Here is a 15152-nt window from a genome sequence, read left to right as displayed (position 1 = left end):
CAAATAAATGAAAAATGCTTACTTGTAAATGCCATTCTCAGAGCTCCACTGTAGCAGTAAGTCACCTGGAATTCTCACTTTTGGGCAAAACAGAGCTGGGAATTAGCCCAGGAGCAGCTATGCATATACATGGACCTTCTGTCACTGCAGCTGCAGTGAGAAATCCTGTTTCTCCCCTTCCAGTGAAGAGCTGGCCCTCACACTGCAGTTGAAGGATGTAGCCAGTCTTGTTTTTTTCATGTTTTAAAAACAATGTTTATCTTAAAAGACATTTGCAGATTCACATGGTAAAGAAGTTTCCAGATTTTTACTCTAAATAATCCCTTATTTCACTTGATTTTTTTTTCTCTTTCTCATAACTAATACTTACATACTTCAATGTGTGTACATATACCTAAATATCACAACATGCTATTTTTCTTCTTTCAAATCCCTGATGAGATAAAGCCGAGAGTCCATCCCTGCAGTACACAACTGCTTAGCTCAATCTAATGTGATAACAAGCCATCCACAGGGATACTTTTAATATCTACAGTGCCTCATGCCAGTTTTTAATACATTGCTTATAAAACCTAGTATGCTTGAATGTATGCTGAGTGACACTCAAACATTCCCTAATGCCCAAACACATAGTTCATTTCTTCATTCAGCCGAGAATTGTCAAAAGTGCCCAGATCTGTCTGACACTCTCCCTGGGAGATGCTACTGCAGACTAGTTTTTTATTATTAGGTTAGACATTACCTCCTGTATTGGAGAAGTCCATTAGGAAGTTACCTGCTACTGTATTACAAGTAATAATAAATGGAATAATAAGCTGAGAGGACATTTCTTTGTACATCTGTGTGCTTTCCACTGTGCTGCATTACCTTACTGGACCCAGGCTTTCAGAAGTGAGGTAATATAGAGGATGTATGATTAATCTGATGCCAAATGAACCAACTGTTGACCCAGTTACCTTAACAGCATGCACTAGGCACTTGCTGTTCTCCTCATCTGATAACATTTAACACTTTATGTCCACCCGAGCACTGAGGTAAAGGATGGCACACCCTGTAGGCTGGAAGGATGTGCTATAAAGCAAGGATGTAGGATGGAAATCAGTTCTCATGCACTGCATTCTGCACTTGGGAGGGGATTTCTCTGTCTATCACCTCCTCATCTCCCCAGCTGCTCCCTTCTTACTCCATCTCTACAATCTGCTGTCTCCTCATGGCTGCGTCTTCCTCACTTCAGGTTCCCTATTCCAGTTCCGGACTCCCATGAACTGTTCCCCCATCTAAACATTGCTCATCTCACCCTTTCAGCCCTCTTAACCCCATCCTATTCCTCCTCCCATCCCTCTCCCTTCACCCACCCCTCTCCAGCATCCCCTTGGTTCCATCTCATACCAGGCACTCTCAATTTCCACTCCCACCATCTAGGAATTATCAGTTCCTCTACTTCTGATTCCTGCCCCTGCCTCATCTCCTTTAATTCCCACAGGCTCTTTGCTGGGCTTTTATTGCAGATTCACCCTCCTGTGCCCTCCCTTTCTTTGTGCAGTTACTGTAGAGAGGCAGCTGGCTGTAAGGTCTCTGTCCCCTACCCATTCCCAACAAGATAATTTTTAACGTGTACAAACAACAAGGTTTATTTGGCATTTTCTCATTATTAGAGCAGGTAGAACCATTTCAGCAGAAAATTCTAAAATTCACCTTCAGGGACATTAAGTTTAGAAGTGCTTCAGCCCAAACTGCAGAGCTCAGGAAAAGAGGGGATTTACATTAAAAAAGTAGGCAGAGCAATATAAACACAATCACTAATTTTGTTTAATTTTTAAAAAATAATATTCCAACCTCTTTATGTTATCATTTTTTAAAAGTTCATGAAAACAATAATTCAAATTATTTCAGTCATTTCAGTTGCTGTGGAGGTCTGCAGGTTCCTGTAACACTCACTTCTACCTGTCCTATCCCTTACTGCTTGAATATGTGACAGACAAACGAGTAAAAACAATCAACATTTTTAACTTCACATTCCCTTTGAAAATATTTTAATCTTCCATTACATATTTCTTAAAGATTCACCAGGGACACACTGAGACTTTGCTTAATTTACTACAAACCCTGATGACTTCTGTATTTCAAAAAGTGATACATTTCAATTTCTGATTCCCAGAAAATCAGAAATTCTCTTGATCAAACTCTCATCCCAGTAAAGAATACATACACTGTTCTGTCCCATTTTCCTGCCTATGAACAATAGAACAAAAATCAAAATAACCACCTAGCTTTGGTTCAGATGGCACACAGGTAAAGGGTGGGGTGAGCTTATTTGTTTCAAACATTTGCCTTTATAGAAAAAGAAATACATCTAAGTAATTTTCTCCTCATTTAAGACATCAGTAGCAATAAATATGCATGCTGTGGAATTTTAAAACAATCCAATGACATTTCCATATGAAAATTACTACTTACTGTCAATTAAAAATCTCATTATATATATTAACTGGCTGAGTCATGATTTACATGTCACTTGGCTACTAAGAGAGTGAAGGAAAAAAGGTTCTTCCAGTACAAAAATTGAAGACAGGGCTTCATTTCCAGATCTAACACAGGACACGTGTTTCTCAGTTAATTTCTCTGTTTTGATTTGCCCAGGAATAGCAATAAAGCAATCCTTCATATTCAGGTAATATTGCTGGAAGAATTTCAATCTGTAAAGCTTCCAGATGGGAAGCACTGTGTGAATATCATTATAATGGAGACCATTGCAACCAAGTTATTTGCAGTGGTTTCCCTGCACTTTCTCTGAATTAATGAATGTCAATTTGCATCTGGTGAATGTAGTTTAAAATAGGCAACAAGGAGTTTTGTGTGCAATCCTCTCAGAGGTGTGACTGAAGCTGGTTTCACAGCTGGGGTATTTATGAAGGCTGTCAGAGAAAGGATTTCCCTGCATCTAAGAAGGCAGGAGGCTCATGCAGCCATTTTTCAATATCTGAGATTCCCTCTTCACTGTCAAACAGCCTTATTTGCAAATTCATAGAAACTTAAGCATCTTTAAGAATTATACCCTGCTCTGAATTGTTCTGAATGTGGTTAACCTGTCCAAAAAAAGGCAGGCAGGCAGGCAGGCAGACTGAATAGTTTTGCTTCCACAGGAAAGCTATGTAAAACAATTCCAGTTACCAGGGAATGACTACTTTCAGCACTTGGTATCTCAGTAATGTGCAAAGAATAAACCTCATTATGAAAACATACAACAATGCATTGCTGTAAGTGTATGTAGAAACCCGCCCTGCAAACTTCTCAAGGGAGAACTTCGACAAGAATTCTATCCAGGTAGCCTTCTGACTAAAAATCCGAATTACTCCATGCATATAAAAGCATTCATAAATAATAATCAGAAATGCAGTAAGAAAGGTAATTCTGTATATTGTATTCAACAAAACTTGTTCAAGGAAAACAAACCGATTTAGAAATTGACATCCTTCGAAGTTTAATTTGAGACTCTTCAAAGTTACAGAGAGAGAGGAGATAGACTGAGATCAGGAAAAAATGTTACCATAATGACCACCCAATTATGGGAGAATTCCTTCGAACCAGGATCTGTCAGACTTCTGTGCTGAGCCACGTACTAGTTAAGAATTCAAGGGAATTCATTAGTCTCCCTAAGTCAAGCTTTTCAAAATAAAACTAAAACCACCTGCAACTTCATGATTATAAATAAAATCAAAGTCTGATGCATTCTCTCGATCATCTCTTGTCTGATACTAATCCATCTAACGTCTTCACATTTTGGCCGTACACAAACTGTGATTTCTCACCCCCTCACTAACTAGTGAAAAACCACAGCAGTCTCTCAACTTGTAGGCATTAGCATTACATGTGATGACTGCAAATTTCTGAAAGAATAGAAAGTATCCAGGATAAAGACTGTATAGCATGTCTCTCAAAAGGGCCTCCCTTTTTTTTTTTTAATGTGTGAAACTTCTCTCCTAAGGCTCCAATCACCTAATTAAGCTCTTTATCAGCAATGTATTCCCCTAGAGAAACATGATACTGTCACCATAGTGATCCCACAGTATTTACAAAACAGCACTTGGATTTCTCTTCAAACCACTGTCCTGAAAAAAGCCCCAAAATCCTCTTCTGAGACATGACAAAGATTAATCCCTTAGGCACCTCTAATACCAGTTGTGTTAGATCTTATATTATGCACAAACATCAATATTTTGGGAAGTGTCTCTATATTTGTGATCTCTCTTTCACATAGATAAGGAAGCAAGTGGATTCAGCAACTAAGTGAAACTACTGCTACTTGGCTGTGAGCAAATTAAGAAGTCAGTGTTTCTCAGATGTGTTTGATTCAGTGGCTTGCTTTAGCAAGCTCTGCTGTCTGCTGTGAAAAGAAAAACTCTGCCATCCCTCAGTTTTGAATGTGACTATAATTGGCAATATATATAAGACCATAAATATGTAAGGAATTGCCAGGCTTCTCTGTAGTTCCTACGAAGAAGAGAGTCTGGGCTTCTGAACTTTGACCCTGAATGAGGTCCACATTCCTCCCTTTGAGATGTGCCATATCAAGGGGAACTCCAGAACCTGGCAGACAGAGGCCAGAGAGACCACCTTGCTGAAGAAAGAGGCAGAAGTGTCGCTCAGTACTTTCATCCACTATCACTAAATTCCCTGCTTCATTCAGTGATGGGTCCACATTGTCCACGTTCAGACTTTTACCACTAAGGAAGCAAGAGTATCTCTCCTTCTTGACTTTGACATTCCTTGCAAAGTCCACCTCCAGTTGCGTTTTGAATTTCCAAGCACTGTCCCTGCATGCTCAGGCAATGTCTATAAATTCCTTCTTTGCAGCCAAATCACACTTCTGCCTCAGATATATCACCTTTTTCAGAGTGGAGCTCAGCCAAGAGGTCCCTGATAAGCCAAGCCAGTTGCCTCATACTCCTGCTTGCTTCCTTAAGCATCCATTCTTGTTCTTGGAAGATGCTGACCTCAAAGACCTGTCAGCTTTCTTAAGTGTCTTTGCCTTTTAGAGCTGTCCTTCATGAGATCCCCACTATAGTTTCTGAAATCTCAAAAACTGAAATCTACTCTCCTCAAGTCCAGGATGTCTACACAGCCACCCTTTCCCTACTCTCCTCAGGATTTGGATCTCCAGTCATGTCTTCCATATTAATAGGTAACAGACCCAGTTGCACTTCACCCATTTGGTATATTGCAATTCAAGAAGTTACTTCCAACACTTTCAAGAAATCTTGACTGCTTGCAACATGCTATTTTGCACTTGCAGCAGACATCAGAAAGTTCAAGTCTCTCATGTGAACCAACATCAACAAGTCATGAACTTCCTCAAGTTGTTCAAAGTTGTTTCTACACTTCCTCACCCTGATCAATGCCCTGTAACATATTCCCACCATCACCCTGTAACACTCCCAAGTCATCTGTTCCAATCCTGACCCACAAACTCTCCAGCACACTGTCACACATCCAGCACACTTCCATCCCACAGAAGAGCTCCAGATCCGTAAGGAGTTCCTTCACAAAGGCAGCAACTTCCACTCCCTATTTCCGTGCAGGTCCTCAAGAGCTTCTAAGGATCCATCCATCACGGCATTCCAACAGTGTGAGCTGTTAACACCCAGCTTGCTGCTGGTGTGACATTGTAACTTGTGACTGCATGCAGCACTTGGCTTCTTCCTTAGTGTTTTCCAGAATGTATGAATTTGTATACATACACTTAAGGTATGCAGCATACAATATATAAAAGGCTGTCTCTCCATCCTGTTCTACAGTTTAATATGTTTCTCTTATTCCCTTTGGCCTATATCCTTTGCTTTCCACCCCTGTTCACTGTCACCTAACTGAACTGAGGGTCATAATCCCCTCTCCACTGGCACCCATAGTTTCCAGCTGTCAGCAGGATGATGAGCCAGTCAGCAGATGCTTTCTCCTGCTTTGTCAAACTATTGAATATCTTTCTATTTGTATTCTTAAAAAATATAATCCATTCAAGAACTTAAAATATCTTGCTGATAGAGCTATTGCCAAGTTTGAACATTATGTTTACTATTCCTTTTAGCTGGTGCAATAGACAAATGATTCAGAAGAAAGAGAATTTGAGGAGAAGCAATTTTATTTCCATGAACAATTGATTCTAATCTAGTTTAGGTAACTGCAGTGACTGAAAAACTACTGATTTACAAATAACTCAGCTACTTATCTCTGTGAAATTATTCTGCACTCCAAATTTATCATGGAAAGAATGGCAACAACTTCACTGCTGATGCTGTGAAAAGAGGGATGAAATAGCTAGACTTGTCTCCTTCCTGGAGAAGGAACTATTATTTATAAGCAGGCCTAGGTACAGGAGTCACCATTAAAGTAAATATGATTTACCATACAGTTCCAGCAGCCTAATAGCAGGAATCAGCCAAAACTGCCTCCCACTCCTAGTAGTGTACCCTCATCCCCTTTCTCATGCTGACACCAGCATCTACACCATTTTAGAAAGTTTAGCTTTCAGGATATTAACTCTGTGGGTAATGAGGGTGGCAGAGAAGGGGTAGGAGAATGGCGAGAGGAGTAAGACACTGGGATGAGACTGTCCCTCCCAGTCACAGCTACTGCAATGCCATATGTGCCATTCATGGTTTCAACACCCTCAGGAATTCAGTCTCTAGGGCTACCAACTCACAGCAAGGGTCTGTAGTTTCTGACTGTTTAGAAACTTAAGAATGAAAACAGAAAATGAAGTTGGACAAGCACGTGCCACCGTAATTCTCCACTGTAGATGTAGAGCCTGCTTCCTACTGACTCCAAGTCAATGCACAGAAAAGAGTTAAGCTACTAATGAAATGTGTATCAAAAGTGGAGAAAATAGAAAAGGATTGTTAAGTAGCAATTTAATATAACATATTAATATAACAACTTATATTCATCAGTATTAAATTTTAAACACTATTGTACATTTTATACTCCTAAGGTATCCTGTTTATCACTTTCCTTATACCAATATATACTCCATTTTTCATAATTATAGTTTTTATATTTATATAGACATATAAAAATAAAAGCTACCATAGCTTATTCAATGGTATGTTATATGAATAGAGGAAACATAAGAATTGTTCGTTCTTTCCCTGATCCTTTTGAATAATAACTAGCAATACTAGAAAAAACCAAGATGCTGGTATTTTGATAACAAGGATATCACAAATTAATCGCTCATAGTGAATACATATAGTATAACAGAATAGTTTTGTTTTCACCACAAGTAAAATAATTAGAGCCATCATGGAATATCTACCAGTAACTAACAAAGCCTAGTTTCCAGATCATCTAATATTTTGGTGTTTTGAAGTTTTACCAGAAAAACTTATACACCATATTGCAGTCAAAGCATTTGTAGATTTTTACTGCAGTAATTCAAATTTTTTAATGACAAGGAAACTCATTCTACTCATTCTACAAATCAACTCCAGATCCAAATCAACTGAATTTTGCAATAAAGAGTTTATGATTTTCTCATCCTTTTTTCCCTCCAAGTATGGTAGAAAGTCTTCTGGAATGTCCTCAACAGAGTAGCAAACATCAAAATAAAAAAAAAAAACTTTTTAAAAAGATTTCTCATGTTTCCAAAGTAGTAAAACTTTCACTTTCCCTTACTTCTGAGAAGAACCATGTCAAAATGCAAGTTCTAAAATGGGTCAGAACACGAAGAGCCTAAACATTGTGGTTTGCTACCTTTCCCTTTGGATCAAACCAAATACAAAGAGAGTTCTTGGGCGATAACAGTCACCATTATCAAGCAAGACACTTTACTGCTGACAGTCACAGACTACTTAGAGCTGAAGAATCCACTATGCACCCTCCCTTCAGGCTCAATGGACAGAGCAATCAATCCCCTTCACCTGGCACAACAGCTTGAATTAGTGGCATCCCCTTTCCCAGGCAGACTCAGCTGCCAGGACACAGCAGATGCTAAACCTTCGTGCCCAGGGCTCCCCAGAGGCAGCGGCAGTGCAAGGGCCAGCTCTCTGCAGGTGAGTCAGGGTGACACCTCAGGAGCCAGCAGGACACACGGGTCCCAGCTTCTCCCTCTGCTCACTGCAGCCACTGGCCCTGGCCCTTCCCCAGCTGCTCCAGGCAAGAACTGCTGCTCTCCATGCAGGGTGAGCCTGCAGCACATCAGCTTCTGGAATCGGATTATTTGGGCCTGCAAGAGTACGGATGCCAGAGCAAGAGAGGGGGGAAGGTTCTCCTTGTTCATTGAATGTGTTTGCCTAAGTGGGCAGTAGAACACAGGAAGGAGCCTCTTCCCTTGATTGGAATCTTTCTATAAATCTCTAAGTCTGATAGCATGGTGTGCTCAGAGTATTCAGCCTTAAACAGGCTGTGTTTGACGGTAGAAAAGGGAACCTACCAAAATAGCTGTTATCACACTTATGCACATTAAAATCTTACTAGGAGATAAAACAAATGCATCACAGACTTGGACATAACAAAGACTTTCAGTTAAGAAAGTGTCTGTGGCTTTCCCCTTTCTCTTGCTCTTTGACACAGGACTACATGAACACTCCCTGTAAAAAAAGACTATGTTTTATCAGCCTGGTGCATTACATTCATTTAATGAAATGTTCCTGACTAATTTCTTTTCCTGACATGGCAGGAACATATCTTAAGAGAAGGACAGAACATGGCTGACCATGTGGCGTTAGCAACGCCCCAGGTTTCACATCAGCCACTGGGAAGCCTCTGCTGCCTGATGCTCTTTTGACCACACAACTAGTTTGGATGCCAGCCCTGTGTTCAGCTCGGTGTGTGACCAGCAAGCTGTGGAGGAGCCAGAGATCCTGCTGGGAGCACTGTGGGATGTGAGCTGACGTGGGTGTCCCAGGCCTGGGCTGTCCCTGATGTTACCAGCACTTGTAAAGAAGAAGCAGCTTTTGACAGCTGCCACCAGGACTGGGCACACAGGGCACAGATAAGGAGCAGTAGGAGGACTACACGGTGCAGTAGGAGGACTGAGCAGAGGACTTTGGACAGCACAGAGGGGAAGAGGATGATAGCATGAGGATTTTGATGTGGATGCTGGCTACTGTGGAAGAAGGCAAAGAAGTCTGGCCATGGAAAAGAGACCTGAAGTCCTGATACTAGAAAAGTCCTTATGATGAGTCTGCATTAAACACAAGTCTGCAGAAAACCCCCTTTCTATTCAAAGGCAGATAAACAAGCATTGCAATCCTCAAAATCAGGCCCTGCAGATAACTCTGTTTTATGAGAAGTGCCAAATATAATATTCCCTATGCAGAATATGCAATTTCACTTTGTTACACAGAAATAAACCTTAAAACCTATCTCTAGTAACTGTGAGACAAAGAAATGCAGCTTCTACAAGCCCACACAGGAGCTGGCTTGTGAGAGCACGAGTGAACCATCCACCACTGCCATTTAGATCCTTCTACAGAATACTTTCCTCCAATAAACTTAATTGCTGATCAGATCTAGGAACTGCAAAAGGCAGAATTTATTATAGATTTTTCTGCAGTTTATAATGATGGTACTTTAGTTTCTTGCAGCTAGATTTCAAAATTTCTGTTCAGATTTTTTTTAAACTGTGACTTTGAAAAAGACATTTGGAAATTAAATTCAGAATAAATCTATCTTATTCATTCAAAAAAGTAAAAAAAATTAAGGAAAGATCAGGCTTCAAATTCCTAACATTTGTATTAATGTATTATGCCTTGAATAAATTACAAATGTTTATTTATAAAATGCATTTTGCACTATTTCCACAACAAATCTGAGGAAGACTCTTGATTGTTCTAGTTTTGGTAAGCCCTATTTTATTCTTGTCAGCTTATTGACCTCAGTAGGCCAAGTAAGTACCACTCATCTTGTGCAGACATAGCTATTTTAGCAGTACTTTCAAAAAAGGAGTAATGCAAATGATTAATGCAGTTGTTGACTAATGCAGCACTGATGAAAAACACTCAAATATTTAAGAAAATATAAGAACACATGAGATGGGTAAAAAGGCCCCTTAGATTATTCTTATTTTCCAACCAGAGAACCCCCTGTTCTGATTCCATCTCCAACACAATGCAGGAATATTTTCCAGACAGCACGACATGCACAGTACCTTATGGACACATGCAGAGCAAAAGTCTGTCTTGGGAACTGCACAAAGGAGTATTTTGAGATCTCTCAGTTTGATGGGATGGTTTGAAGGCCAGACTGTGACTTAGCTTTTTTTATCCCCCAGGAAGAAGGGTGCAGGCTCTCTGAGAACACCCCAGAGACTGTATCACACTGTGCAACAGTTAAAGTGAATTAACCCCATGGTCCGTAAATTACCTGCCTCCTCAGCTGGGTGATGAACATGCAAATGCAAGCAGCATGCTTGGTGAACACCTCACTGAGTGCTGTATGACACTGAACTGAAATCCTGCCTGGCATGTCAAGAAGGCTAGTTTGTTAAACTCCTTAGATAGCAAAATCAGGGGAAAGTGTCATTCCAAGTAGAATAACTGAGTATATTTCATGGTATGGGCAACAGACACGGATGGCAATCTGCTAGAAAATGCTAATGTTCTGTGTAAGCCAAAACACAAATCAATGGAAAGATCTGGTTTTGGTGAGACTAAAAAGCCTGGGAAGGATAAATGCTGTTTAAACTGATGTTTCGAAGTGCCAGTTTGCAGAAACATACATGCACAGCACCTCTGCACTGTTAACAGTGCAGCAAAATATACACTGTAGGCACCAAACTTATTTTTTTTTAAACTGTATGTTAGACCTCTGGCTGCTATGTAAATGGCACATCATAATTCATGGCTTACTTCTTCTCTTGGGTGTGCAGACACAGCACCCATTCTCAGAAAAACATGCTCCCATGCATGCATGTGCAGGCTTCCCAGCAGTTTCTCAAGCAAGGGAAGTGTTTTCCTCTGCTCCACCCATCACATAGCAGAGCTGAAGAAAGCCCTAGGTTGTTTTTTTTTAACTCCCTACTGTCTTCTTATCAAATAGTTTGTTTTTCAGCTAGAAAGAACACATTCAGATTTATGAACATACCCTTCCAGTACAAAAGCAAAAAAACCCCTCCAGTTGACAACAAGTTTAAGGCAACCTGGGTTCATTTACTCTATTTCCTCCTACTGTTTCTTCAGATACAGTAGAAGGGGTGTTTATTCACTAAAAGAATGTCAGAAACATCTATTATTCATATACTGTTTCCATTTCCCTAAACTAGAACTTAGGGACTTCTAATTTCAGACTAGAAATACCTTTTCTATATTGAAATACTTAGTGTGTACTTCAAGATTAAGGAAAAAGAAAAAACCAACACTTTAATTCTATAATGTAGTTGGTTTTATATTCTTAAGTGCTGGTTTTACTTCAAGTTACAGTAGGCTATTACAAAATTAATGCCATAACTGATTTGATTTCTGCACCATAAACTGCCTTGTTTTTCTTCTGTCATAAGCTGTGCCTAGCTTGTTATAAAATATGTGCTGTCACAATACACACTTATGTTCTCAGTATTAGATTAATATTAGTCCAAGAAGGTAACTGAATCATAAAATTCTCTCCTAGTCCTTGTGGGATCACTCATTTGAATGAATAAGCACGAAATATTTTTGTAGGAGGGCAGATAAGCAATGCTGTTTAGGTAATACTATTATTCCCTGGTGGCTTCACACTTGTGGTAGAAAAACAGTTTCAAACAAGCACTAGAGTGTTACTGAGGTTACAAATGACCTGGAAAAATACAGTTTCTATGGATATCATTTAATGAATACAAGACTTGCATGTCACACATCTAACATAGTGTTTTGTTTATTTCTTTGCAGGTATAAGGTACTCTCCTTGTATTCAGCAGATCTTGCAATTCTTTTATACCACAGAATTTTTAAATGCTAGACTTTTATGCAGACATTTTTAAATTACAGATAGCAGGATGATCAGAACCTTATTTCACACGTAGCCAAGCTGGATTTTTCCAGAGACATTGTGTTCTATCTTTTAAAACCAGTTAAATATGGAGATTTAGCACTGTTAATAAAAGCTTATATAGAGGAGGAATATACTGTTCATGTACTTTAACTTAAAAAGCATATTTCTGCCAGTGTTATCTCATCACCTTACCTCATCTGAATATATTAGCAAGCACTAAATTTTATTCAGACATCTTCATTACGTAATATTGCTAAATCATCTATAGTGTAATTGATTAAAAAAGCAATGGAAATCAGGAACAGCAGTACTAAAAAGACTAAGGCAGACTAAAATGCTATTTGTTTACATTCTGCAAAACCCAGCCTGGATCAGATAAACAGATGGATTCTTTCTGGCTAGAAATATTGCATAAGATTCTCAAATTAAGCATAGAGGGTGGGAAGTGCAGCTATAAGCAATTGATGTTTTGCTTCCTGTCACATCAAAATAACTTTCAGATCTGAAGTAGAATAATTATATTTTGTCCTCAGTGCACAATTAATAAAAACCAACTTCTGAGCAATGCCACACCCTTGTGATCAAACATCATTAAAAAAAATATTTAGATAAAGTCTGAACAAATAAAACAAACATGTAGGCAGGAAATGTTGTTTGGAATGCACTCTCTGCAATGTACTGTTAGACCCAGAAAGCAGCCTAACTTCAGAATTCAATCAAGTAAAATCTAGTATAATCTCATTACAGCCCTTACAGTTAATGAAACCTACTTAAATCTCTGACATTTTGATTTTTAGAGCTGAAAAAAAGCAAGAATTACTAGGTTTACACAACACAAACATACAGAAAGGTAAAATTCTATCCTTCAGGTTGCCCTAGCTATTTACCAAGCAACACATAATATGAAAAGATTACTCTTCTGCTACTCACTATTGCTCCAGGATTTCAGTAAATATTTGATACTGATTTCAAAGAAGCCTGAATCCTGCTGGCTAGCCATGTCTGCTGCATACAAAGAGGCTTCTATGATTCTGAGCAGCTGAAGTGGCAGGTACTATGTATGTAGATGTGACTGTCACCAGTCAGTGATGTAAACGAGGGGTCAGAGGAGGAAATGAAGTCTCCGCAGATCCACTTCTTCCGTTCATGGTAGGTAAGCTCATTAAAAAAAAAATAAAAACGCCTCAACAACAACAACAACACACCATGAGATTTTTTGTCCTTTGCTCTTCCTTCGGGGCTTGTTCTTAATTCTAGCTGAAGAGCGTTTAATTCCCTCGCCCCCTCAACACTCAGTATTTTCATTTATTCCATTCCACAGCCGGGCAGATTTCTTCTGGTCGGCGAAGGCACCCGCAGCAGCAGCAGAGCACTTGTTCCACAGGCGCAGTTAGAGTGGCTTCCCGAAGGGTGTCGGAGCCGCGCTGCTGACAGCGCGCAGCCCGCCCGTCTGAGGCTGCTTTCCCATCCGAGCCCGGCAGCCCCAGCCTGTCACCTCCTCTCGCAAACCCAGCGGCAACTGGAAGCCTCACCGAAGGCGTCTCTTCTGCAGCTGCAGGGATCTCACACGTACTGCTCAGCTTCAGGGGGAAAGAAAGCAGCCTCTAATGAACACCCTCTGCCTGCTCTGGTCAGCTGCTCTCCTTCCGCCTGCTTCCAAGAGGAGCCCGCTGAACTACACACAACTGCATCACGCTGCAGCAAAGCGGAGCTGCACCCATACATCTGATTGCAGTGACGCTGGGAAGGAAAAAAGGCTCTCCCTCAGCCCCGTTGCACAAGAGAAGCACTTCCAGAGCACTGAACCCACGGCATGCGGACTGGCTGCTTCTGCTTTTCTTTCACTGCTACAGAGAAACGTGTTGTCATTTTTTTCTTGACACTTTTTCCGCCTCCCCCCCTCCCTCCCTTAACAAAGATGAGAGACAGCAAGCTGGATTCATAACGCCAAATAAGCCAGAGAGCTCACTGCTTTGTATTCACCTCTGAAAGAGCCACAGAAAACTCAGTTTGATATCATTTTTATATTGAATAATGGTTTCTAAAAAGGAACTGAATTCACATAAGAAAAATGAGGCAGAAGCAATTCACTGCTTTTTAATCTCTCTGTATTTTCTACAAAATACTTAATTGCTAGGTACAATTTCCATATTCCTAAGGTTTTATTTCATATAATCACACTACATCACTATGCATATTTAATGGTAATGCAGAAAAATAAGAATCCGTTTCCAAAGTACTTTTTGTTTCACATATTCCTGGTATCACCCTTCCAGATATTATTTCCTGGGAATAACAGTACTTATTTTTCTCACTTAGTGAAATAAATATCCTGCAGCATTTCATAATTATAGTATCTGAGACAAAACAGAGCTTGTCTGCTGCTCATTCTTCTAAAAACTTTGTCAGCGATTATATTTGCACATCACTTTTAGTTTCAGTATGCGGAATATTTGATGTTTGGATTGGAAGCTGAGGAACACAAGGGTCACTGAGACCAAGCTCTTGTGGTTCTCACTGAAAATATGCTAAATGTCTTCTGCAAACATACCTCATCTAGAGATAAGGTTTCGTGTCCTCACTAATGACAGGCTGTTGTTCAAACTCACTTTTTAAACGTTCTTTCAGTTTCAAAACCTGTTTACACCCTTTCATGGACATGAACAACCAGAAGTGTTCAGAGTATCTCAGGTTTGACCTCACCAGCCATGTCAATGAAAGCTGATCAGCTCTTCCTCTCTATGCTGCTAATTATCATCCCACTGCTGTCACTCCGCATCCCCAGTTTATATTGAGACCTTGCTGTCCCATTTGTACCTTCTTTACCCCTCACTGACAAAGCCTCCTCTTTATGCCATCCTGTTTTAGCTAGCACAATCCAGCCTTTTACAATTAAATTTAACACCAAATAAGGGAAGTTCCAAAATCTAGGAGAGCGATGACTTTCCACCATCCTACTAATTGATTTTTCATCAGATACAATGCCAAGTAGGTTTGGAAGTCCTTATTCACCCTCACAAATACTGCATTAATTCCTATGTTCAAGGATTTAAGTAATAATTTCCCCTGTGGTGCTATTGCACATGCTTTACTGGAGATGACAGATAAATTAATTTCTCTGCAACTCTCTTGCTGAAAATAAAAACAGGAGGTTAATTTGCAAGTAGTTGTATTTCCTAAATCCGTATTAG

The 15152-nt window shown here is 39.8% G+C and overlaps 1 protein-coding gene across 8 annotated transcripts in view; it reads right to left on the bottom strand.

Annotated features, from left to right (window-relative positions):
- The window catches only part of LOC102066586 (protein furry homolog), a 223907-nt gene that overhangs the window by 144965 nt on the left and 63790 nt on the right, over positions 1-15152 (bottom strand). For 2 of the 8 annotated variants that reach the window (XM_074535302.1, XM_074535303.1), the window contains exon 1: positions 13167-13802. The exons of 3 other annotated variants lie outside the window; for them this stretch is intronic. In XM_074535302.1, coding sequence (XP_074391403.1) covers positions 13167-13266 — 100 coding nt within the window. In that variant the 5' untranslated portion in view covers positions 13267-13802. Of the gene's footprint in view, positions 1-12891; positions 13809-15152 lie in introns of those variants that run through there. 3 more of the 8 variants (XM_074535309.1, XM_005482476.4, XM_026790715.2) reach the window with 3 other exon arrangements.

The sequence above is a fragment of the Zonotrichia albicollis genome, chromosome 2, assembly GCF_047830755.1.
Source record: "Zonotrichia albicollis isolate bZonAlb1 chromosome 2, bZonAlb1.hap1, whole genome shotgun sequence".
Lineage (NCBI taxonomy): Eukaryota > Metazoa > Chordata > Aves > Passeriformes > Passerellidae > Zonotrichia > Zonotrichia albicollis.
Note: the sequence above shows the minus strand (reverse complement) of the source record. Positions and strands in the feature narration are given on the sequence as shown.